At 40.6% G+C, this 26,006-nt stretch overlaps 1 protein-coding gene and 1 pseudogene across 2 annotated transcripts; both read right to left on the bottom strand.

Moving 5' to 3' along the window:
* Positions 1-846: 846 nt before the first annotated feature.
* On the bottom strand, positions 847-2,650 carry LOC143104663 (UDP-glucuronosyltransferase 2A1 pseudogene; annotated as a pseudogene).
* Positions 2,584-26,006, bottom strand: LOC143104668 (UDP-glucuronosyltransferase 2B13-like). Of its 2 annotated transcripts, XM_076268840.1 has the most exons (4): positions 25,859-26,006; positions 19,712-19,769; positions 15,535-17,116; positions 2,584-2,671 (listed from the first exon to the last, which is right to left on the bottom strand). In XM_076268840.1, exons 3-4 carry the CDS (start codon positions 17,093-17,095, stop codon positions 2,664-2,666), a joined length of 1,569 nt encoding a protein of 522 aa, XP_076124955.1. In that variant the 5' UTR covers positions 17,096-17,116; positions 19,712-19,769; positions 25,859-26,006; the 3' UTR covers positions 2,584-2,663. The 2 variants fall into 2 exon arrangements, with proteins under 2 accessions (XP_076124955.1, XP_076124962.1); XM_076268847.1 differs by lacking the exons at positions 2,584-2,671; positions 19,712-19,769 and having other exon boundaries at positions 14,166-17,116.

Below are 26,006 nucleotides of genomic sequence, written 5' to 3'. Positions count from 1 at the left end.
AATGACGTCATTCATTAGCATGATCATAGCATAGCATAGCATCAATGCTAGCGTGTTATGGGCAACAACGACCCAACCTGTAAGAAAACGAAAGGACATGACTCCTGGATTATTTCACTTTTGATTGAAAATCCATATCCATTTTGCGAAAAATAAAATAAAATCTGAGGGTTTCAGTTGTTAAATAGGTGAAAACAACAAATGTAGCCATGTAGCTCCATAGGACCCCATGTATTTTGGACTCGCCCGCGATCGCCATCTAGGTGAACTCTGGTGAACTGCAGCCAAATTCGGTTTGTATGGGATTAATAGAGTGGGGAGGCTCTCCTTAGAAGGGCTCTGGTGGGACGTTTCACTCTCACACCCCATGCAGATACACACATAGACCATATACACTAACTCTCACAACTACATGCAGACACACATGCACGCACAGACATACACATTCAGGGATTTTAAAGAGCCGAAGCTCCTGGTAAATAAACAATGTTTACATATTTTTTATATTTATTATTGCCATTGGTCTCAGTGTTCATATCAGTTTGAAAAGTCCTGTCAGAATACCTTTATTTAAAAAAAAAAAAGCAATTTGAGCAACCTTTAATTGAGTATACGCATATTACGCAAAGGTTCTCTGAAATAAAACTCACTTTTTCATCTACTTTTTCATCTACTTTTCTACATTTCTTTAAAAAAATAATTATTGATTACTTCAAAGGGTTGCTAATAACACATGATTTGCATATTTGCATGTCTGGGAAAAATTTGGGCTTAAATTAGTTAAACCTGACATTACTTATTACAACATTGCTCATTAGTTCTGTATTGCAATTAAATATCTTTCAATAGATGACAACGGCTTTTATTGTAGCAGGGAATGGCACTCAATGCTACAATAATAATTCATCAAAATGAGTCAGTGGATGACTTAATACTTTGGACTGGAGCCTTCTGGAAATTATCCTAAATCCACTTGTCAATTATGATTATGATGAATTATTCTAAATAATAACAAATAACAATTACATTTTACAATTACCATAGCTACGTTCTAATATAATTGCAACATGTCATATTACTCACTTTTGACTTTCTTTCTGAATAAAAGTGAACAGCATTTTTTGATTGCCAGGAACATAATCAGTAGTAAGAGCAGCAGAGCCATGAGCAGAGTCAGAATGACGTCTATAGAATGATACGCGATCCAGGACATCCGGAAGGACTGAGTGCGCAGGTGAGGGGCGCCTCCGTTCCTCATCACAAACTCGATCCAGAAAATGGCGCGGTCCAGAGGCTTCATGGGCTGGTCATGGTGGATCCTGGAGAGCCTCTGCATGTTCTCCCTGTAGGACGGCTCATAGAGCACTTCCTTTAGCGCCTCCACAAACACTGCTCTGTCTAGAGTGGCAATGTCCACTACCTTAGACGTTCCTCTTGCTACCATTCTGGACAGGTTGTCAGGCTGATCAAACACTAGGGGCAGGCCAAGTATTGGGACACCATGGTAGATTGCTTCTTGGATACCATTGGTACCCCCATGGGCTACAAAAGCTTTAGTCTTTGGGTGACCCAACAAGTCATTTTGGGACATCCAGTCCACTAGTAAAGTGTTATTGCCAAGAGTCGAGGGCTTAGCCCCTGTATATCTCCAGATGACCTTTTGGGGAAGCTGAGCAAAAGCTGCAGCAATCTCTTCGGTGATGACACTAGGGAGCTCGGCAAACAAAGTACCAAGGGACATAATGATGACCCCATGCTCCCCAGAGCTTTGGACAAACTCTTCCAGGTCAACAGGAAGTGGTCTAGCTGGCTTGCATTGGAACCCGCCCATGTAGACCACATTGGGCATGGTTGGGCGTGGGAACTCAAAGGTGAAGTCATTCCTCATGAGCCAGATATCAGCATCCTGGAACAAGGAGAAGTAGTCAACATCAGGGCCAAAGAACCGTTTGCAGAGAGCTGTATAGTGAGCATCAGTCATTTTTTTGTACATGGACTGACTGATAGTGAATGCAATGATATTCGAAACCCTCTTAGAGAAGGTCATCTTGTCTGTCAGCTCAGCTCCTGGAAAAGGAACGTAGGAGAGCGGGGAGGGAGCGATGGCGAAATGGGCCTCTCCATGGACTGTCCACCTCACGTTAAACACCATCGGCAGCTGGAGACGGCGTGCTAAGAACACCCCGCCTCCAAAAGCAGGATCTGTGAGAACCAAGTCATATTTAGCGTCCCGCAGTGACCGCATCAGATTCTCATCTTCAAATATTGTAGCCACCATTGTACAGATGTCCCGATGCATTTCAGAGAACCTTTCTACTACTGAGTTTCCCAGGGTCATGTCCTTAAAAAAGGACCTGCCTTCCATCCGCAACTGCAGAAGTGTAGATGCCAGTTCATCCACAACATCGTCTTGGTACGGACCCATTTCAATGGTGTGTGAAGTATAGTAGGGTGAGTCCTTCTTAATATGCCAGCTGTTTGAGGCTCGCACTACAGTAATGCTGTGGCCTCGGGAGTGCAGCTCCTCAATGATGACCCTCATGTTCACCCAGTGGCTGCCATCTACTGGGAACACCAGCACTTTACCTCCTCTGGCCCCAGAGAGGCAGACAGACAGCACTGAGAGAGCCAACAGCACGGGACTGAGCATCCTGATCCAGCACTTAGGACACTAAAGGGACAAGAAGGGTTCAGAGAAACTGTCAGTTTCTGCCAGATGTGATGTGATCATAATCTGGTGTAAACAAGATTTTAATTGCAAATATATCTACCCCTCTATGGTACGCATTATGATATCCTTGTGGGAAAAAATATTGCCATTGTTTTTTATTGCCATTGTAGGCTACACTTTAACAATAATAATAATAATTTGTATAATTTTTTTAAAATTGTATATATTTTTAAGATTGTTGCCTAAAGGCAACATTGTACCACAACAGTTAATATTAAAATAATTCATATTTTTAAGAATTAAAGCTAACTTATTCATTTAAAACACCTATCTTTATAACTTTACACTAGAACAAAAATATGTATCTAGTTTTCAATGCATTACAAGTCTCATACTTAACAAAAATCTAATTTTAAATTCTGTTGTTGCTCCCAGGAAACATTGTACCATTGTGGAATGTATAATCAATATTTTACAGATATAAAGTTATAATGATTAAAACATACAAATTATCATATGAAATCATCAAAATCACTGTTACTAGTTAAAAGCTCCATAAATCAAACTAATCAAATTAATCAAATATCAATTTATCAACAAATCAAATTAATCAAACATTAATTTCTCATGTATACTTACACACACAAGCAACACACACATCCATGAGTTTGTGCACGTACACCCATGTATACCCATCAGAGCCGGACAGTAACGGAGTACATTGACTTGAGTACAGTACTTGAGTACAATTTTGAGGGATCTGTACTTTACTCGAGTATCATTTTTGGGGAGTACTCATGACTTTACTCAAGTACATTTGAGAGGCAAATTGTACTCTTTACTCCACTACATTTCTATCCATAACCGTACCAGTTACTTCTTCTAAAAAAAAAAGGAAAAAAGAAAAATCTCGGAAACCCTCAATTTGTTGTTTCCCTCTCAAACGTGATTGGATTGTGCAGGCGCCACTGATTGGGACAGCCTATCAGCAATCACCTTCAGCTTTCCGCCAAAGTCAACTCCATGGTCAGATTTAGATAAGAGACGAAACCATGGACGAAACAATGGATGAAGACGCAGCAGGTCCATCCCGGGAATGTGCCAACCTGTGGCCCCACCTCGCCAGACTTTTTCAATTTTCTGAACAAGTTAATGATAGTTTTCGCTTCAAGTGTTTCAATTACAAAATAGTATTTTGTATTTGAAATACGTATTTTAAATACATGTATTAGAAATACTGCCCATTCCTGGCAACATGGTAAAAAGATGAAAATGACTTGATTTTACTTTCAATTCTTTTGCATTCTCCAAGGTATTAACATTAAAAATTTTCATAACTCCATGTAGGACGTTTCTGTACATAAATGTAAGCACTGTGGCAGTAGTAATGCAATATTTAGAAAATGTAGGCTACTCTTGTACTCTTGATACTCAAGTACTTTTAAAAACAAGTACTTCAGTACTTTTACTTAAGTAGACATTTGACTGTTGTACTTTTACTTGTACTTGAGTAAAATTGAGCAAAGGGTATCTGTACTTTTACTCAAGTAATAAAGCTGTGTACTCTGTCCGCCTCTAATACCCATGTATGTGTACTGATGCACACACCGATACAACAACATCCACTTCCCTCTGAGACCTACATCTGACATTTTGAAAGTCTAGTAAGCAATTTCCCCCTATTTTATAAATGGTCAGGCTGTGACGAATTATAAATATCTTGGGACTGTGATTGACAACAAATAAACATTTGAGCATCAGGTCGACAATTTGTGTAAAGCTCACCAACGCATGTACCGTAAACTCAGACATTTTAATGTGGACAGCACTTTTATGAAGATGTTTTACTGTTGTTTTGATGTTTGTATTGATTCTGTTCTTACTTTTTCTTTTATTTGCTGGTATGGGTCTTTAACTCTGAAGAACAAAAAACATCTCTAAGGTAGTTAATGAATGTAGAAAGATTGCTGGGGCTACCTTAGTTAACATCCCTGCATAAGAACAGAGCACTCAAAAACCCACCCAAAACCATATTTCAACCCTCAGGGCAACATGCAGTTTTTTTGTAATTTCCTATGACACCTACATTGACATGTTATGTTGTTGATAATGCATCTTTACTTATCAATAAAGCTTGCTCAAAAGGGAAAATGTGGCGTTGCAAGACACCCGCACAGTCCCTGAATGAGGAAGCAAAATGACTGCCTGTGAGTCATCTCACTTCTTTCTTGCAGTTGCATTGAATAGGACTGAAGTTCCCACCCCTGCTGAAGAATTATCCAATCAAATAGTTGTTTCATTTTGTTTAAACAAACCAAATTAGGCTATGTTGCCTGGAGGCAATACCGTATAATAGATACTAATAATCAGTAATAATCAGTCTTCCACTTGATATTTCTGATGCTTTACTGTCAATACTGTATATAGTCATTGTTAATTCACTGTTAATGCTGTTAAGAATCTTTTTTATCTGTCACTGAAATAAGACCACCATGCTAATACATTACAGCAGAACTCAGTTATGCTGAGAAAACGGACAATCCAAGAAATACAGAGCAATAATGAAATAACAAGGCAAACAATGATGTAAACATACCTGCTCAGAGGGTCAAGGGAGAGCAGAGAGCGGTGTAGTAGCTCTGGGCCTTTTGAGCTCTAGTAATCAGGGTAAACATGTCCAAAGGTCAAGTCCAGTTGAAGTACACACGCGTTCATTATAGATTATTATAGCAGAGCATTTCAAGGAGATTATTTTAACATATAGCCCTTTGGTATGCGCTCATTGCACTTCTGCTTTGATGTATTCAGATATTAATAGGATTAAATTTACTGTGTTGATGAATACAACATGTCTGAAATACCCACCAGAGGTCTTTAGTGCAGTTTCATCTGGTGAGTAACACCATGTAATAATGTCAACTGTTAGACGTGGGTGTGATATGCCCTCTCACCTACAAAACTCCCATCAACATTACCTCATATACAGATATGTCATCTTTACAGGACAGTTATTGCTATGATGTGCAAAACTGTGTGTGATTTAAACACAGGTTACCATATGTTGTACTTGTGGATGAACAACATTTGATGTGCATATTTATTTAATAAAGGAATAAATGAATATGAACATGTCAACAAATTATCTGATATTGAGGTGTAGCAATGGGGTGGCAGTAGGGAAGTAAGCGAGAGGGTTACACACACACACAGGCCAGGTGAGGGGAACAGGTGGATGCTGCAGAGACACAAGGAAATGTGCTGGAAATCACAGTGCATTACTAGCCATGGCCGGATCTAGAATAGTGCTGGGAGGGGCAATGCCCCCCCAAATATTTCTTCTGTCCCACCTAATTGGTCAATTTTAATTGACAGCTATTGAATCTGCCAATCACACTTTTCTAATTTGTCCCATCTGAATTTCGAGGGTGCTGATTTGCTGGTTGGATAGTATAAACATCGGAGCAGCAGCGTTCCCCTACCATTCTACACTGTGTACATCACTTGCTGTTTCATACTTTAGTAGAGAGGGCTTAGCTATATTTCCATAAAGGTTATAGGCTACTAGATTTAATATAGATTATTGTTGCTGGTTTAAATAAAAACCTTTAACTGTAGTGTTAGTGTTTGTATTATTCTCGTTTTGTATATGGCTTGCTTTTTAGCTAATATGCACGTTAGCTTTCTAAGGTGATCTAGCCAGTTAGTTTGTTAACATCATTCCTTAACTGTGTTATAAGCAGGGTGGGAATTTTACGGCGGCCACGTCGTTGGCGATTGCGTTGGCGATTTTTATTTAGCCTATGGCCTGTCAAATTAAGCTTAGCATTCACAACGCAAATTAATTTAGCCTATACGCAGTGGAGAATGTGACAGTGCACGGCAAGAAAGAAAGTGCGTCCAAATCCACCCTTTGCTGAACTAGCCTACTCCCGATAGCCTACTCTTCACACAGATATTACATGGATCACACGAAAGAGCTTTTTCTCAGCTTTTAAACAATGTTAGCCGCAAGTTGTTGTGGTAAACGGTTCGCAAGAAAAGTAACTTTAATTTATTCATGTTACATTCTGCGCCCATCTCCTATGGCTATCCAGCGGTCGGTCTCGGTAGAATACTTTTTACACTAATTTTTCCCGAACACATGACAAACCATATATCAGAAGAAACAGCAGACCTTACCGAATACAAAGGTGTAAAGCATTCCCCTGTAAAGTTAGCCATTCCAGAGTAATCCGGTTTTACATTTGCAGCAATGTCTAAATGCATGTCTCCAACTTTGGGCTTCAGGTTTCACAGTGTTTAAATTGTTCAATACATGATTTCATAACAGGCCAAATACAAAATAAATGTTACAAATATCGCCTAGATATCTGTAAATATTAAAATCAGCTGACTAAGAGTTTGTCAAAGTAGCCTTAATGATCACAAAATGCTAAGCATGCATGTAGACTATTTGAGTTTCTTAAAGCTGAAATGTGCTTAAATTGTACATGATTTCATAACAGGCCACATAGAAAAGAAATGTTAAATATAGCCTATATCTGTAAATATTAAAATCAGTTATATGATTAACAGTTATGTAATATGTCATGTTTGCTATTAAATAAGGGTTTTAAGGTAAAAGGTAAGACATTTGTAGAAACTGAGCGGTTTTGTTGCGTAGTGTAAATGTTGTGTGTGTGGGGGGGGGGGGGCGGGGGTTGGCAGGTATTCATTGTGCCCACCCCAAATTTCTATTTGCCCCCCCAATCTGAGCAGCCTAGATCCGGGCCTGTTACTAGCCTGGAAAATCCAGACCCTGGTAATCTATAAAGATTAAGGGTCTGGCCACGAACAATGTAATGGCCCAACTCGAGGGGTGGCAACAAGCATGCATTTAAAAATCTCACTGCACGCAATTGGATAACACTAGACCATGTTTACTCTGAATGATTTCGGACTTTGACGCAATCGGATAACACTACGACCAATGTGTACTGTCCTCCAACGTTGCAGTGCTGTCTTCATCAGTTTAGCTGGTTCCCCGGAATGCAAGGGGAAAAAGTAAAGTGCATCATTGCTCATTGCCAGAGTGTCTCAAAGAGACAATTCCATTGTGCTATCGCGAGAACTCTTGATTTCCAGGGTAGCACATAACATCAATCGATCATTTCTTGTGAAGTTGGACTTTAACATGTAGCTTTCAAGAAAGATCCCAGGCAGAAGGACTGACATCAGGGACGTCACTACAGGCGCGCGGGAACATATTTTTGACTAGGGGTGCTGATTAACAAAATAATGGATGTCCGACGATTTCTCCCCTAGCATGATATGATTCAAATTTAGACAGCTAAATACGCCATTTCTGCGGCGTGTATGAGTAGACCCTCTGGTAGACCTAAGAGCGAGAACAGCCACATTCCACTGCAACTATGCGCAGCACTTGCCACTCCGACTCATCAATAAAAACTGCGCGCACACACACCAGACCCATATAAGCGCACTTGACTTTACATCATTAAACTATTTCAGTTGCTTTACTGATTGTCAAAACCACACCAGAGATGTTTGGCTCGAAAATATAATTAGGCTGCAATGACCTACAATGGCAAACAATGTCTGAGTAGCCTAACCTATGGCGTCTCCACTCCACAGCAAAAGTGTCCTAACCACCAATCACAGCGGTTTCTATCTGAGCGACTCCAATAGTGAAAGGATTTCAGTGTCATATTTCGGTGGCACTAGCTAAGCTGTCGTTGAAGTCGAGATGACATGTCTACTGATAGGCAACAGGTCTCACCAACACAAAATTCGTGGATTTGGGCTAGATCAGCCACATTACCTGACACTAACAGAAATTGAGCCGTACGTGAGGTCGTGGGCTTGCCAAAGACTAATTGCAAAAGATGCATTCTACCTCATCTGTTGTCTTTTGGTATTCAAAATTGGGCTTTTCACAATCCAACGATATATATCCAAAGTGCGAACTAGTTGGTGATGGTATATGGAAACTGCATGCTACACAGAGTTCTAACAGGTGCATGGCCTAATAAGCAGGCAAGATATAACCCACGATCGCCATGGTTTCGTTCTCAATTCGTGTTTGTAGTAATAATGACAGCAACAATAAAACCATCTTGATCTTCATCATTTTTGACAGATCAGCAGCCTCTGGATGGTCATATGCATAGTTAGCCTACCTTTATTTTGCATTTACATTTTAAACACTGAATCTACTGTCTTTACTGCCGGGAGAGAAAAAAATCCTGTATTATTTTTTGTAGCCTAATATTCTTTTCTCGAAGTCAACTAGCCTGCTTGCAACGTCTCTCCTCAGCAACTCACGTCGCTTTCACTTCTATAGCTAGACTATAACGTTTAATCTTGACTATGGATAGCTATATTCAAAGCTATCCATAACCTTTTTTGCTATTTGCCTATTTGACAACAAATATAATGACAAACTGCGAATTTGTAGGCCTATTGACAAAAAGCAAGGGGTGCTGCAGCACCCTCAGCACCCACCTTCCCGCGCCCTTGCGTCACTAGGATTGAAAGCCGGAGGGGCTTAGCCCCCAGGGTTGTAGGTAATGTGCATATAGAGCGCACCAAGACATTTTCATCATACCTTAAAAGGGCTTTAATGAATGGACAGGGACACTATACCATTAGTTTTCCCTCTTGCAATATCTCTAACTATATTGCTAATTGTAACAACATTCTGCGGGTTACAGCAAGGCCGTAGTCATGATGTCAACATTGGGGGGACCAAATCTGTGGTGGGGTCTGTGGGACCACCAAACAGAATTTCAATACATTTCCTACCATGCAAAAAGTATTATTAAAAATCACAAACAAGTCGTTAGTTAAGTCAGTCAGTTAGAGTATTCCAAACTTTTGACGGATATAGGCATGGCATGGATGGATTATGAACCCCTGGGCACAGATGCCCCCCACCCCTCCTCCAGATAGAGGGGTCCTGAGGCATTCTCCCTCGGAAGATTTTTTTTTTTTTTAAATGACCCTTTAAATTATGACTTCTGGTGCAACTTCACACAGAGGCTTGGGCTTCAGGAGCTCCTGAGCTCTTGGGCCCAGTAAGCCCATTCAGTAGTCCATCCCTGGACCTGTGGTATGACTCCATTTGTCTTCAAAATGTATACTTAAAAAGAAATGACAAACTAGAGTATCTTTGTTAACCTCTATATTATTACACAGAATGTGGTTCTTTGACTTATTACTTACACCTGAAGATTTTTTTTAACTAAGGCTTAGACTCATAGGTTTAGGCTCATAAGATTTTGTCTTTTAATTTAGATTTTATTATGCTGGCGGCTAATCACACAATTTTTACGTTGAAAGGGACAGGATTCAGGAATAGGCTACTAACACAGGCCCCTCTTCTGTCTGACTCACCTCATGTTACCCCCTGCATTATAGACTGGCTTCTGACAGAAATTACGTTTTGTGCCAACATGTAGAAACACTAGGCCTACTACAGCCTTTAATTGGTGAATGGAGGTGCAAATTCCTTTCTTTGGTTATTGTCCGTGATTCACATTAACTGTAGGCTTTCACCGCCAGTGCATTGTAAACTTTTTTTCTAACTTGTGTGCCATCGCCACATTTAATTCCTACGTTTTGCCTGCATGGATGCGCGATTGAGTGCGCATCTAAATAATATGCAAGATGCAACAACCATTTCTAAGAGCCCTATAAACGGCAATTTCTGGCAGTACTACTAGCATATGAATGCATTATTTATGTTGAAAGACATGTGAAAGAAATGAATGACACAGGCTTTCACAAATGCATAATTTAAAATAAAACGTTTCACTTTCGCTATCATTGCCAGAATAGGCTACAATGGAAAATGTTTCAAAGTTCCCTTTGAGTTTGATCGGCTCCAAAAATGTATGGGATTTCCTTAGCCTGTGCTACACCTTTCCAACAAGTTTTGTGAAAATTGTACCGGTATAGCTTTTGCGAAATTGTTGACAACCCTACCTCACGCAGTGAGGTGCAGTAAATGGAAGCTTTCAATAGCGCACGCCACTAACGAAAAAACGGAAAACCACCAGGACAAACCACTCAGGGGTGTAGGCTACTCTGGAACCATCACTAGGTCACTAATTTGTTACGTTTGATTACATTTCAGATGGTGGTGCGTGTTGGTTTCCTGTAGGCCTAGTATATCGCTTTTTTCTTTCTTTATTTTTCTATGTCCGTATATTGGGGGGGACATTTTAGTCATATTTGAATATTGGGGGGGACACGTCCCCCTCAATGTCTATGGTGACTACGGCCCTGGGTTACAGGGTTGGCCAGATGATGTTATCACCGCCATGTCATGAACTGTTATGAAGTTATATTAGGTATTTCCATTAATAATACCGCATTGTAAAATATCACATATGTTAGTCCTTTGAGGCCTAGGCTATTTTCAGTGTAATTTTATTAAGCTCTTTGGTCATTTGGTACATATTGGTGCAATACTAAGCAGTAGTGTGTCTGACAGTTTTAAAGAAACAGCCTGAAACAACAGTGGTACTTTGGAAATTTCTCAGCACCAAATACCTGAAACACTGTCTATATTGGAGGGAACTATTCCCACCTCAACAAGACATCTGCTAAATAGATGTACTACCATGTCTACAGATTGTAATACAGATAGAAGCACCTACAGGGCACATCAGAAAAACAGCTGAGCATGCAAAACTTACAGGAATTGTAAAGTAAAATCAGAGAAAGGACTCTCAACAAGCTTGTCTTCAGAGGCATAAATAGTTTTTTGAATATGCGTTCATAATCCACTCCCAGAGCGCTGCAGGGAAGTGAAGTCCCTGTTGTCCAGGAGAAATCGACGCCATCCCCTCCACTGCAAATATGAAGCTGAAATTGGACCCTTGTTGTGATTTGTCTGAACTTGCCCATAAAGAACAGGTTTGGACACCCACTGGCTGTGGGTGTGCCTTTGGTAACAAGTCAAGTCTAATCCAGAGCATGCTGTACCTACTTTCGATTATGTAAGTGCAGTGTTTCCCACAGAATTGAATTCTATTTGTGGTGGTAGGTTTGCAGAATGCAACAGTTTTTAACACAATTTAGCCAGTCGACTTTTATGCCAACAATCGCAGGATTGTTAATGTTTTCTTTAAACATGCAGGTAGGTTTGTTGAGAGACAGAGAGACAAGGAGAGGCTGTGCAAAGGTGCACATAGCTCTACAATGAATGAATTCCATCCAATTTAAATAGTACAACATGGACAATCATTGTGTGGTGGTCAGTGTTGATATTGTGGTGGGCCGCCACAAATAATGCCACAAAATGTATGGGAAACACTGAAGTGGATGTTCATGTCACTGAGGACAAGCATGGGACAGTCATTCTCAGAGATGGAGGAGAGCAGGGTGTCCAGCTCATCCAGAAAAACGCCCAACTGTCCCGGTGGAGGGTAAATGACAATCACTTAGATTTTGACCGGAGCTGTTACAATGATGGCATGGTATTCAAAGGAGTCATATTTGTTTGACATTAACAGTGTAGTATTGTAATGACTCGAGCAAGGCTTGATTCCAAAACATAGCTTTATTGCCAGGAGCGGGTAACACAGACACAGAACATATCACAAGTCAAGAACACAAAGGGTCACACAAGAGGTAGAACTAAAAAGGGATTCACGCTACACTATGCCGACGCTACACTATATTTCCATTTTTTGGAACAAAGGAAAGAGACACAGGTTTGGTGGGTTCACACACACATGCAACTAACTAGCCAGGTTAACAAACACAACAAACAGTACTAGCCAGGGACCTTATGCTGGCCCTGGCACTAGACATCAACAGCTGTAAAAGGCCTCCACTAGTGATGGGTCATGAACACAAGACAAACTGTAGCTCCATGCAGTAACTCCATAAACCAATATTCTCAAAGCGGAGTTGCAGACACTGATGATCAGCAGCATGGGCCTCCATCATTGGTACAGTGAAATTAAATGTAAAGAAAAGAATACAAATGGGCTGAACGCTGTATCAGCAGCGCTACACAACATGTTAAAGACAGGTTTTTTTAGCTTAATATGCAAGTTTTTTAGCTTAATTTACCTTCATTTAACAGCTTCAGAGTCATTGGAATGGTTATAGGACTTTTTTCGGATTGAATGGTGGCCGTCTCGCTTCCCCCTAGCGCCTGTGAGCGGAAAAACCACCCTTGCAACTGTGGGCCAGCGGGCCGACGGCCTCAGTGTAAGGAAGTATAACGAGTGTAACAAATTGCTTTACTGCATTCAAATACACATACACGCCAGGCACCGGCTAGAAAAAGAGTTTCTCAGACATTCGTCATGACAGAGCCAGCGAAAAAGAAGCAAAAACCGAGAAAACAGTAAGGAAATTGCCAATACTGCATAGTTTACCTTTAAACAGCTGGGAAAGGCTGTCTCAAATCCCTCGAACAGGTGGTCAATCAGAGATTTCAAACGAATGAGGGAACATGTCACAATGCAACAGGGCTATTTTCCCTTGATGAAAGTTTTCTCACATCTCAACTTTGGCCAAAATTTTCTGAAATAATCGTTTTCAGTAATAAAACCTCATTAAATAATATGCATTTTCCATATGGGGTCTTAAAAGCCATGTCTCCTTCTAGCCACAGCGTTTTTGTTTCAAACATAAGCCTATGCTCAGATGACGTGATAGACCAGGCGCTGTTGCTCACATGTCCATCATCGTAAAGCCTGATTTGATTGGTCCGCCCGATCTAGGGCGAGCATACTTGCTCCACAATGGAGCAATGCCAGACCGAACTTCCAGACCTCAAATGTTGTGGGCGGGACTAAGTTCGGACTAGCACCCAGGCTAGTGTTTTGTAGGTTCTTATGGTTAAATCGCATGCCATCGAAACATATACTCCTTGGCTACAAGAATATCCGGGTCTCATCTTCTAGGCTTGCTGTAGGCTCGAATTACTGTCAATCAAAACTGGGGTGCCTGATTGACAGCTTGTTTTCCCAATTTCCTGCGATAAATCATACCTTGAGAACAATATGTCGCTCAGACACATGGGTGGGCCATCAAAAAGAAGTTTAAACAGGGCCCTCATTCTGAAGTTGGTCCAGGGCCATCATACAGAAGTTAGTACAGGGCCATCATACAGATGTTGGACCAGGGCCATCATACAGAATTTGGTCCAGGGCCATCATACGGAAGTAGTTCACAAATCTACAGTTTGATCCATGCAATAATAAACAATGACACAGTGAGGAGAAAGGAAATGATGTTTTGTTTTTAACTCTGCAGTAACGGGTTTTACGTTAAAAGCAGACAAAGCCTTGCACATCACAATAGCACATTTGCCATTGATAAGCTTGCTAGCATGATACTTGGCGACTCATATAGCAATACAGTTGGCAGCTTTCCTTTCAGTGCTGCAGGATGGTCTGTTCAGGGCACAGAAGACATACTGCTTGGGTGGCAAATGCTATCAAAATTAAATTGAAGATATAAACACATCTTACAGTAGCAAGTCGCTGCACGTTGTTGCTTTAATTAACAAACAAGTTTACAGTAAGTAATGTGAGAGGAGAGAATGGTGAATTCTCTCATATTTCATATCATCTTACAGTATAATTTTAACAATGTGTCATCTTAGTAGGCTAGACATTACTCCAACATAGAAAAACACATTTTTATCAACATCACATTTGGCATCATAACATAAAGGCTAAAGGTCAAAGGCATACAATGCATCTCATATCAATAACATCAAGTCAAACTCTGTGATAAGATCATTGGTGCGAGACAGCCCAGTTCATGAATCCATTCAGCTTCCCTTTGTTACAGAATTCTCTCTAGATCCATTACCACAGGTGTATGAAATCAAGCACATAGTCACACAGTTTGCATTCACAAACCTTTGTGAAAATCAGAATGGGTTGTTCTGAAGAGCTCAGTGAGTTTAAGTGTGGTGTAGTGTATGTTCAGTTAATACCCCATGTTGAGAATTACAGTGAATATAGTGATATAGTCATTTCACTGCTGCCATTTTCACTGACTATATAACTATACAAAACAAGATAACATGTACTTTATGCTCGTATGTCAAATGTGGTGGAGTAAAAGTCACAAGTATTTAAGTACAGCATATTTAAGTACAAGTAAAATATTTAAGTATAGCATTCAAGTATATCATCAATCAATCAAAATATATGTAGACGACACAATATTCAGTGTTACCAATTGTGGGGTTAAGACAAGAAATATTTACTGCATACATGATATTGTGTCATGCAGGTGATTTTTAATGACACGGTTTTGTAATACCTGCCAATAATTTTCCATTAGCTTGCCAAACTTATACAGTTACTTACAGTAATTTTGTGTTTCCCAAGTATAAAGTGTCATTGCTAGTCTAGAGGAATACGCCTGGATTCAAGGGAAAATAGGGCGGAGGGAATGTCTCTGATTTCGAACAAAGCTTTTTTCAATAGCCAATCGCGGAAAGGTGAGTATGCACATGTACTGGGGGTTTCATGAAAATACCACCGACAGCGAACTAACCAAAACGATGGCGGTTAGTTTGCCTTTGTAAGCATCTCTGGTTAGCCTTTGCTTAGGCAAATGAGACATAACTTCTGCAGAGGTTTAAAGCAACTGTTGTTACGAATTTCAATTTCTTCAAAAATCGACTCTAAACATGCTTCAATTACGTTTCTATCGGCAGCCATTTTTGCCCATGAACACAAAGGAAGTGAGATCAGTGGGCGTCTCTGAAAGTATATGTTTTCCGGTTGTGAAGGTTTTGGCCCAGAAGTTCGTTCAGCATGATGCAAACTTCTGGGTACTCAGATTATGTCATTGCCAGAATAGAAAGTGTTACTCACTTTTGACTTTCTTTCTGAATAAAAGTGAACAGCATTTTTTGATTGCCAGGAACATAATCAGTAGTAAGAGCAGCAGAGCCATGAGCAGAGTCAGAATGACGTCTATAGAATGATACGCGATCCAGGACATCCTGAAGGACTGAGTGCGCAGGTGAGGGGCGCCTCCGTTCCTCATCACGAACTCGATCCAGAAAATGGCGCGGTCCAGAGGCTTCATGGGCTGGTCATGGTGGATCCTGGAGAGCCTCTGCATGTTCTCGCTGTAGGACGGCTCATAGAGTACTTCCTTTAGCGCTTCCATGAGCACTGCTCTGTCCAGAGTGGCAATGTCCACTACCTTAGCAGTTCCCTTTGCCTCCATTCTGGACAGGTTATCTGGCTGATCAAACATCAGAGGCAGGCCAAGTATCGGGACACCATGGTAGATTGCTTCTTGGACACCATTAATGCCCCCATGGGCTACAAACACTTTAGTCTTTTGGTGACCCAGCAGGTCATTTTGGGGCATCCAGTCCACCAGTAAGGTGTTGTTGCCAAGAGTCGAGGGCTTGGCCCCTGTATATCTCCAGATGACCTTTTGGGGAAGCTGAGCAAAAGCTGCAGCAATCTCATCAGTGATGTCACTAGGGAGCTCGGCAACCAGAGTTCCAAGGGACATGATGATGACCCCATGCTCCCCAGAGCTTTGGACAAACTCTTCCAGGTCAACAGGAAGTGGTCTAGCTGGCTTGCAATGGAACCCGCCCATGTGGACCACATTGGGCATGATTGGGTGTGGAAACTCAAAAGTGAAGTCGTATCGTACAAGCCATAAATCTGCATTCTGGAGCAATGACACAAAGTCAACATCTGGTCCAAAAAAACGATTGCAAAAATCTGTGTAATGGGCAACCATCTGTTCGAGGAGCAGCTTATTCACCATAAACATAGACCAGTTTAATATTCTTTGAGAGAAAGACATGCGGTCAGTAAGCCCAGTGCCAGACACAGGGACATAGGAGGGAGGAGCAGGCCCAATAAGAGTGTGTAGGTCTCCATAAAGTGTCCCCCTGACATTGAACACCAGGGGGAGCTGTAGGCGGTAGGCTAGGAATACCCCACCAGCGATTACAGGGTCACTCAGAACTAAGTCGTACTTGGCTTCTTGGAGTGACTGCATCAGGGCCTCATCAGTAAACATAGCTGACAACATTGTACACATATCCCTATGTATGTCAGAAAATAGCTTCATTAACTCAATTGTAAGTTCAATATTCCTGGTGGTCTTGCCTTCTATGCGTATATTCAGAAGTGTCTTTACCAAGGAGTTGATGAACTCCTCAACAGAGTCACTGGAGGGGATAGTGATGGTTTTGTAATGGGGAGATTCCTCTTTAATGAACCAGCTGTTTGAGTCTCGCACTACAGTAATGCTGTGGCCTCGGGAGTGCAGCTCCTCAATGATGACCCTCATGTTCACCCAGTGGCTGCCATCTACTGGGAACACCAGCACTTTACCTCCTCTGGCCCCAGAGAGGCAGACAGACAGCACTGAGAGAGCCAACAGCACGGGACTGAGCATCCTGATCCAGCACTTAGGACACTAAAGGGACAAGAAGGGTTCAGAGAAACCGTCAGTTTCTGCCAGATGTGATGTGATCATAATCTGGTGTAAACAAGATTTTAATTGCAAATATATCTACCCCTCTATGGTTCGCATTATGATATCCTTGTGGGAAAAAATATTGCCATTGTTTTTTATTGCCATTGTAGGCTACACTTTAACAATAATAATAATAATTTTTATAATTTTTTTTAAAATTATATATATATTTATAAGATTGTTGCCTAAAGGCAACATTGTACCACAACAGTTAATATTAAAATAATTCATATTTTTAAGAATTAAAGCTAACTTATTCATTTAAAACACCTATCTTTATAACTTTACACTAGAACAAAAATATGTATCTAGTTTTCAATGCATTACAAGTCTCATACTTAACAAAAATCTAATTTTAAATTCTGTTGTTGCTCCCAGGAAACATTGTACCATTGTGGAATGTATAATCAATATTTTACAGATATAAAGTTATAATGATTAAAACATACAAATTATCATATGAAATCATCAAAATCACTGTTACTAGTTAAAAGCTCCATAAATCAAACTAATCAAATTAATCAAATATTAATTTATCAACTAATCAAATTAATCAAACATTAATTTCTCATGTATACTTACACACACAAGCAACACACACATCCATGAGTTTGTGCACGTACACCCATGTATACCCATCAGAGCCGGACAGTAACGGAGTACATTGACTTGAGTACAGTACTTGAGTACAATTTTGAGGGATCTGTACTTTACTCGAGTATCATTTTTGGGGAGTACTCATGACTTTACTCAAGTACATTTGAGAGGCAAATTGTACTCTTTACTCCACTACATTTCTATCCATAACCGTACCAGTTACTTCTTCTAAAAAAAAAAGGAAAAAAGAAAAATCTCGGAAACCCTCAATTTGTTGTTTCCCTCTCAAACGTGATTGGATTGTGCAGGCGCCACTGATTGGGACAGCCTATCAGCAATCACCTTCAGCTTTCCGCCAAAGTCAACTCCATGGTCAGATTTAGATAAGAGACGAAACCATGGACGAAACAATGGATGAAGGCGCAGCAGGTCCATCCCGGGAATGTGCCAACCTGTGGCCCCACCTCGCCAGACTTTTTCAATTTTCTGAACAAGTTAATGATAGTTTTCGCTTCAAGTGTTTCAATTACAAAATAGTATTTTGTATTTGAAATACGTATTTTAAATACATGTATTAGAAATACTGCCCATTCCTGGCAACATGGTAAAAAGATGAAAATGACTTAATTTTACTTTCAATTCTTTTACATTCTCCAAGGTATTAACATTAACATTTTTCATAACTCCATGTAGGACGTTTCTGTACATAAATGTAAGCACTGTGGCAGTAGTAATGCAATATTTAGAAAATGTAGGCTACTCTTGTACTCTTGATACTCAAGTACTTTTAAAAACAAGTACTTCAGTACTTTTACTTAAGTAGACATTTGACTGTTGTACTTTTACTTGTACTTGAGTAAAATTGAGCAAAGGGTATCTGTATTTTTACTCAAGTAATAAAGCTGTGTACTCTGTCCGCCTCTAATACCCATGTATGCGTACTGATGCACACACCGATACAACAACATCCACTTCCCTCTGAGACCTACATCTGACATTTTGAAAGTCTAGTAAGCAATTTCCCCCTATTTTATAAATGGTCTGGCTGTGACGAATTATAAATATCTTGGGACTGTAATTGACAACAAATAAACATTTGAGCATCAGGTCGACAATTTGTGTAAAGCTCACCAACGCATGTACCGTAAACTCAGACATTTTAATGTGGACAGCACTTTTATGAAGATGTTTTACTGTTGTTTTGATGTTTGTATTGATTCTGTTCTTACTTTTTCTTTTATTTGCTGGTATGGGTCTTTAACTCTGAAGAACAAAAAACATCTCTAAGGTAGTTAATGAATGTTGAAAGATTGCTGGGGCTACCTTAGTTAACATCCCTGCATAAGAACAGAGCACTCAAAAACCCACCCAAAACCATATTTCAACCCTCAGGGCAACATGCAGTTTTTTGTAATTTCCTATGACACCTACATTGACATGTTATGTTGTTGATAATGCATCTTTACTTATCAATAAAGCTTGCTCAAAAGGGAAAATGTGGCGTTGCAAGACACCCGCACAGTCCCTGAATGAGGAAGCAAAATGACTGCCTGTGAGTCATCTGACTTCTTTCTTGCAGTTGCATTGAATAGGACTGAAGTTCCCACCCTGCTGAAGAATTATCCAATCAAATGGTTGTTTCATTTTGTTTAAACAAACCAAATTAGGCTATGTTGCCTGGAGGCAATACCGTATAATAGATACTAATAATCAGTAATAATCAGTCTTCCACTTCTGATGCTTTACTGTCAATACTGTATATAGTCATTGTATTGTTAATTCACTGTTAATGCTGTTAATAATCTTTTTTATCTGTCACTGAAATAAGACCACCATGCTAATACATTACAGCAGGACTCAGTTATGCTGAGAAAACAGACAATCCAAGAAATACAGAGCAATAATGAAATAACAAGGCAAACAATGATGTAAACATACCTGCTCAGAGGGTCAAGGGAGAGCAGAGAGCGGTGTATAGCTCTGGGCCTTTTGAGCTCTAGTAATCAGGGTAAACATGTCCAAAGGTCAAGTCCAGTTGAAGTACACACGCGTTCATTATAGATTATTATAGCAGAGCATTTCAAGGAGATTATTTTAACATATAGCCCTTTGGTATGCGCTCATTGCACTTCTGCTGTGATGTATTCAGATATTAATAGAATTAAATTTACTGTGTTGATGAATACAACACCAGAGGTCTTTAGTGCAGTTTCATCTGGTGAGTAACACCATGTAATAATGTCAACTGTTAGACGTGGGTGTGATATGCCCTCTCACCTACAAAACTCCCATCAACATTACCTCATATACAGATATGTCATCTTTACAGGACAGTTATTGCTATGATGTGCAAAACTGTGTGTGATTTAAACACAGGTTACCATGTTGTACTTGTGGATGAACAACATTTGATGTGCATATTTATTGAATAAAGGAATAAATTAATATGAACATGTCAACAAATTATCTGATATTGAGGTGTAGCAATGGGGTGGCAGTAGGGAAGTAAGCGAGAGGGTTACACACACACACACACACACAGGCCAGGTGAGGGGAACAGGTGGATGCTGCAGAGACACAAGGAAATGTGCTGGAAATCACAGTGCATTACTAGCCATGGCCGGATCTAGAATAGGGCTGGGAGGGGCAATGCCCCCCCAAATATTTCTTCTGCCCCACCTAATTGGTCAATTTTAATTGACAGCTATTGAATCTGCCAATCACACTTTTCTAATTCGTCCCATCTGAATTTCGAGGGTGCTGATTTGCTGGTTGGATAGTATAAACATCGGAGCAGCAGCGTTCCCCTACCATTCCACACTGTGTACATCACTTGCTGTTTCATACTTTAGTAGAGAGGGCTTAGCTATATTTCCATAAAGGTTATAGGCTACTAGATTTAATATAGATTATTGTTGCTGGTTTAAATAAAAACCTTTAACTGTAGTGTTAGTGTTTGTATTATTCTCGTTTTGTATATGGCTTGCTTTTTAGCTAATATGCACGTTAGCTTTCTAAGGTGATCTAGCCAGTTAGTTTGTTAACATCATTCCTTAACTGTGTTATAAGCAGGGTGGGAATTTTACGGCGGCCACGTCGTTGCCCCTTGCGTTGGCCGCGTCCCTTTGAAAATCGGAGGTTCACAGGCCACTGTGGCCTTGGTGCCCCTTTCTTTCTATATTCTGCCTTGCATCCAACTAGCGATTTTTATTTAGCCTATGGCCTGTCAAATTAAGCTTAGCATTCACAATGCAAATTAATTTAGCCTATACGCAGTGGAGAATGTGACAGTGCACGGCAAGAAAGAAAGTGCGTCCAAATCCACCCTTTGCTGAACTAGCCTACTCCCGATAGCCTACTCTTCACACAGATATTACATGGATCACACGAAAGAGCTTTTTCTCAGCTTTTAAACAATGTTAGCCGCAAGTTGTTGTGGTAAACGGTTCGCAAGAAAAGTAACTTTAATGTATTCATGTTACATTCTGCGCCCATCTCCTATGGCTATCCAGCGGTCGGTCTCGGTAGAATACTTTTTACACTAATTTTTCCCGAACACATGACAAACCATATATCAGAAGAAACAGCAGACCTTACCGAATACAAAGGTGTAAAGTATTCCCCTGTAAAGTTAGCCATTCCAGAGTAATCCGGTTTTACATTTGCAGCAATGTCTAAATGCATGTCTCCAACTTTGGGCTTCAGGTTTCACAGTGTGTTTAAATTGTTCAATACATGATTTCATAACAGGCCAAATACAAAATAAATGTTACAAATATCGCCTAGATATCTGTAAATATTAAAATCAGCTGACTAAGAGTTTGTCAAAGTAGCCTTAATGATCACAAAATGCTAAGCATGCATGTAGACTATTTGAGTTTCTTCAAGCTGAAATGTGCTTAAATTGTACATGATTTGATAACAGGCCACATAGAAAATAAATGTTAAATATAGCCTATATCTGTAAATATTAAAATCAGTTATATGATTAACAGTTATGTAATATGTCATGTTTGCTATTAAATAAGGGTTTTAAGGTAAAAAGTAAGACATTTGTAGAAACTGAGCGGTTTTGTTGCGTAGTGTAAATGTTGTGTGTGTGTGTGTGTGTGTGTGTGGGGTGGGGGGTGGGGGGCGGGGGTTGGCAGGTATTCATTGTGCCCACCCCAAATTTCTATTTGCCCCCCCAATCTGAGCAGCCTAGATCCGGGCCTGTTACTAGCCTGGAAAATCCAGACCCTGGTAATCTATAAAGATTAAGGGTCTGGCCACGAACAATGTAATGGCCCAACTCGAGGGGTGGCAACAAGCATGCATTTAAAAATCTCACTGCACGCAATTGGATAACACTAGACCATGTTTACTGTCCTCCAACGTTGCAGTGCTGTCTTCATCGGTTTAGCTGGTTCCCCGGAATGCAAGGGGGAAAAGTTAAGTGCATCATTGCTCATTGCCAGAGTGTCTCGCAGAGACAATTCCATTGTGCTATCGCGAGAACTCTTGATTTCCAGGGTAGCACATAACATCAATCGATCATTTCTTGTGAATTTGGACTTTAACATGTAGCTTTCAAAAAAGACCCCAGGCAGAAGGACTGACATCAGGGACGTCACTACAGGCGCGCGGGAACATATTTTTGACCAGGGGTGCTGATTAACAAAATAATGGATGTCCGACGATTTCTCCCCTAGCATGATATGATTCAAATTTAGACAGCTAAATACGCCATTTCAGCGGCGTGTATGAGTAGACCCTCTGGTAGACCTAAGAGCGAGAACAGCCACATTCCACTGCAACTATGCGCAGCACTTGCCACTCCGACTCATCAATAAAAACTGCGCGCACACACACCAGACCCATATAAGCGCACTTGACTTTACATCATTAAACTATTTCAGTATATTGCTTTACTGATTGTCAAAACCACACCAGAGATGTTTGGCTCGAAAATATAATTAGGCTGCAATGACCTACAATGGCAAACAATTTCTGAGTAGCCTAACTTATGGCGTCTCCACTCCACAGCAAAAGTGTCCTAACCACCAATTACAGCGGTTTCTATCTGAGCGACTCCAATAGTGAAAGGATTTCAGTGTCATATTTCGGCGGCACTAGCTAAGCTGTCGTGGAACTCGAGATGGCATGTCTACTGATAGACAACAGGTCTCACCAACACAAAATTCGTGGATTTGGGCTAGATCAGCCACATTACCTGACACTAACAGAAATTGAGCCGTACGTGAGGTCGTGGGCTTGCCAAAGACTAATTGCTAAAGATGCATCCTACCTCATCTGTTGTCTTTTGGTATTCAAAATTGGGCTTTTCACAATCCAACGATATATATCCAAAGTGCGAAATAGTTGGTGTTGGTATATGTAAACTGCATGCTACACAGAGTTCTAACAGATGCATGGCCTAATAAGCAGGCAAGATATAACCCACGATCGCCATGGTTTCGTTCTCAATTCGTGTTTGTGGTAATAATGACAGCAACCAGTGGCGTAACAAACCAATGGTAGGACCAGGTGCGACAGCGCTACGCGGGCCCCATACCGACGGACTTTGGCCCAGGATGAATTAGCTCTGATACATCCAATACACATTAAGGGTGAGTTCAATTCTTTATGAAAAGGGCCTGAGGCACCGAAGTTGTTTAGTAGTTACAGATTACAATTTCAAATAAAAAACACACGACTACATATCCATTACATGTGAAAACATTGAAAAATAATTTTATTAACAGCATGCAGGCCAGGGTAATCTAATATTACTGCATTAACATCAACTCGCATAGAATTATGGGAACACTCAATGCGCCTCTTCAACCCTCTGCTGAAACTGCAAGCGTAGATTGCTTGCTTATAAACTCGCACTGCGCAGAAACAAAACTTAATGTAGCCTAACTTATTTAACCGTCCAGAAACCAAATAAAATCATTCATATGCATACAATCCCCAATATGCGTGAATTAGGCCATTAGAAGAAGGCCATCTTACGAGCCTTTCGTTGTGCAAAATCGTCAACGATGTTCCCAATATTTAATGCCCTTGCTCTCGTATTTTCAATGGACAGGATAGCTAACCCACGGAGCCTCTCCTGCCCCATGCTGCTCCTTAGGTAGGTCTTAGGTAAGTTTGAGTTTGGAAAAATATCGCTTAGCTGTTGCCACAGTCACAGCAATGGCAGAAACAACATGAGTAGGCTACACACTTCCCCGAATGTGGATGTTACACTGTCATAATCTACCACCAGCATTTTGGCAAGTTGAAAAATAGATGACTTCTGTGAAATCTCTGCTTTAAAGCAAGACCTGAATGAGAGGAGTTGTGTTGGGAATGTCGGTGCAATGTCCCTGCTATAATGGTCTGACAAACGTCTTGCCTTTTCAAGCAGTTCATCATCACCTGCGAGTTCAAGGGTCATAGGACGTAAAGACTCAAACACATGACAAGTTTCCCGCATACTTGCAAATCTTTGGGAGAGCTGACTGATTATGATGTCCAGAGTTGCATTAAATACCTGCACTTTGAAGTATCTCTCTGCATCCGTTAAGCGATCATCTTCCGATAGAAGTGACGCTTCACTCTCCGTGCTCTAACATTCTAAAGTTCTAAAAAAAAAAGGAGGCAGGGCGGGGGTAGCGACGGGCCCCGGGAGGTCACGGGCCCTGGTGCGACTGCACTTGCTGCACCTACTATAGTTACGCCACTGACAGCAACAATAAAACCATCTTGATCTTCATCATTTTTGACAGATCAGCAGCCTCTCGATGGTCATATGCATAGTTAGCCTACCTTTAGTTTGCATTTACATTTTAAACACTGAATCTACTGTCTTTACTGCCGGGAGAGAAAAAAATCCTGTATTCTTTTCTGTAGCCTAATATTCTTTTCTCAAAGTCAACTAGCCTGCTTGCAACGTCTCTCCTCAGCGAGTCACGTCGCTTTCACTTCTATAGCTAGACTATAACGTTTAATCTTGACTATGGATAGCTATATTCAAAGCTATCTATAACCTTTTTTGCTATTTGCCTATTTGACAACAAATATAATGACAAACTGCGAATTTGTAGGCCTATTGACAAAAAGCAAGGGGTCCTGCAGCACCCTCAGCACCCACCTTCCCGCGCCCTTGCGTCACTAGGATTGAAAGCCGGAGGGGCTTAGCCCCCAGGGTTGTAGGTAATGTGCATATAGAGCGCACCAAGACATTTTCATCATACCTTAAAAGGGCTTTAATGAATGGACAGGGACACTATACCATTAGTTTTCCCTCTTATCTCTAACTATATTGCTAATTGTAACAACAGTCTGCGGGTTACAGGGTTACCCAGATGATGTTATCACCGCCATGTCATGAACTGTTATGAAGTTATATTAGGTATTTCAATTAATAATACCGCATTGTAAAATATCACATGTTAGTCCTTTGAGGCCTAGGCTATTTTCAGTGTAATTTTATGAAGCTCTTTGGTCATTTGGTACATATTGGTGCAATACTAAGAGCAGTAGTGTGTCAGTTTTAAAGAAACAGCCTGAAACAACAGTGGTACTTTGGAAAATTCTCAGCACCAAATACCTGAAACACTGTCTATATTGGAGGGAACTATTCCCACCTCAACAAGACATCTGCTAAATAGATGTACTACCATGTCTACAGATTGTAATACAGATAGAAGCCACCTCTACATAACCTGACTCTTGCCAGATGAATTTCGTTCCGCCTAGCTCCACTCATCCATCTGGGACCAATCCATTGGAGTGTTGCTTCAGAAGGCTGGGCCTAATCAAAAAATGCTTGCATATGATTGAATAAGCCACTTGTCCGTCATCTATTGACGTGCTATTTCAAACACTCACATCGAAGCCAACCCGAGACGCTGATAACAGTCTCACAGTCGCTTCTACGCTATGTCACATCTATGAAACTCCTGCCCTGGGTGCAGAAATCACTCTCAATGGAAGAGGTCCCAGATGGATGTGAGTGAAGCTAGGCGGAGCTAAGTGGAACGAAATTCATCTGGCGAGAGTCAGGTTAACCTCTACAGGGCACATCAGAAAAACAGCTGAGCATGCAAAACTTACAGGAATTGTAAAGTAAAATCAGAGAAAGGACCATCTCTCAACAAGCTTGTCTTCAGAGGCATAAATAGTTTTTTGAATATGCGTTCATAATCCACTCCCAGAGCGCTGCAGGGAAGTGAAGTCCCTGTTGTGCAGGAGAAATCGACGC

Source organism: Alosa pseudoharengus, unplaced genomic scaffold (assembly GCF_046254945.1).
Source record: "Alosa pseudoharengus isolate Yale_2024_CS ecotype anadromous, Long Island Sound unplaced genomic scaffold, YU_APseudo_1.1 YU_APseudo_1.1_scf_10, whole genome shotgun sequence".
In the NCBI taxonomy this organism is placed as follows: domain Eukaryota; kingdom Metazoa; phylum Chordata; class Actinopteri; order Clupeiformes; family Clupeidae; genus Alosa; species Alosa pseudoharengus.
The sequence above is the reverse complement of the archived record's forward strand: the minus strand, read 5'-3'. Positions and strand labels throughout refer to the sequence as shown.

Bases quoted from the DNA above. Each gene is read 5' to 3' on its own strand.
- LOC143104668 (XM_076268840.1), bottom strand. From the start codon at position 17,095: ATGCTCAGTCCCGTGCTGTTGGCTCTCTCAGTGCTGTCTGTCTGCCTC.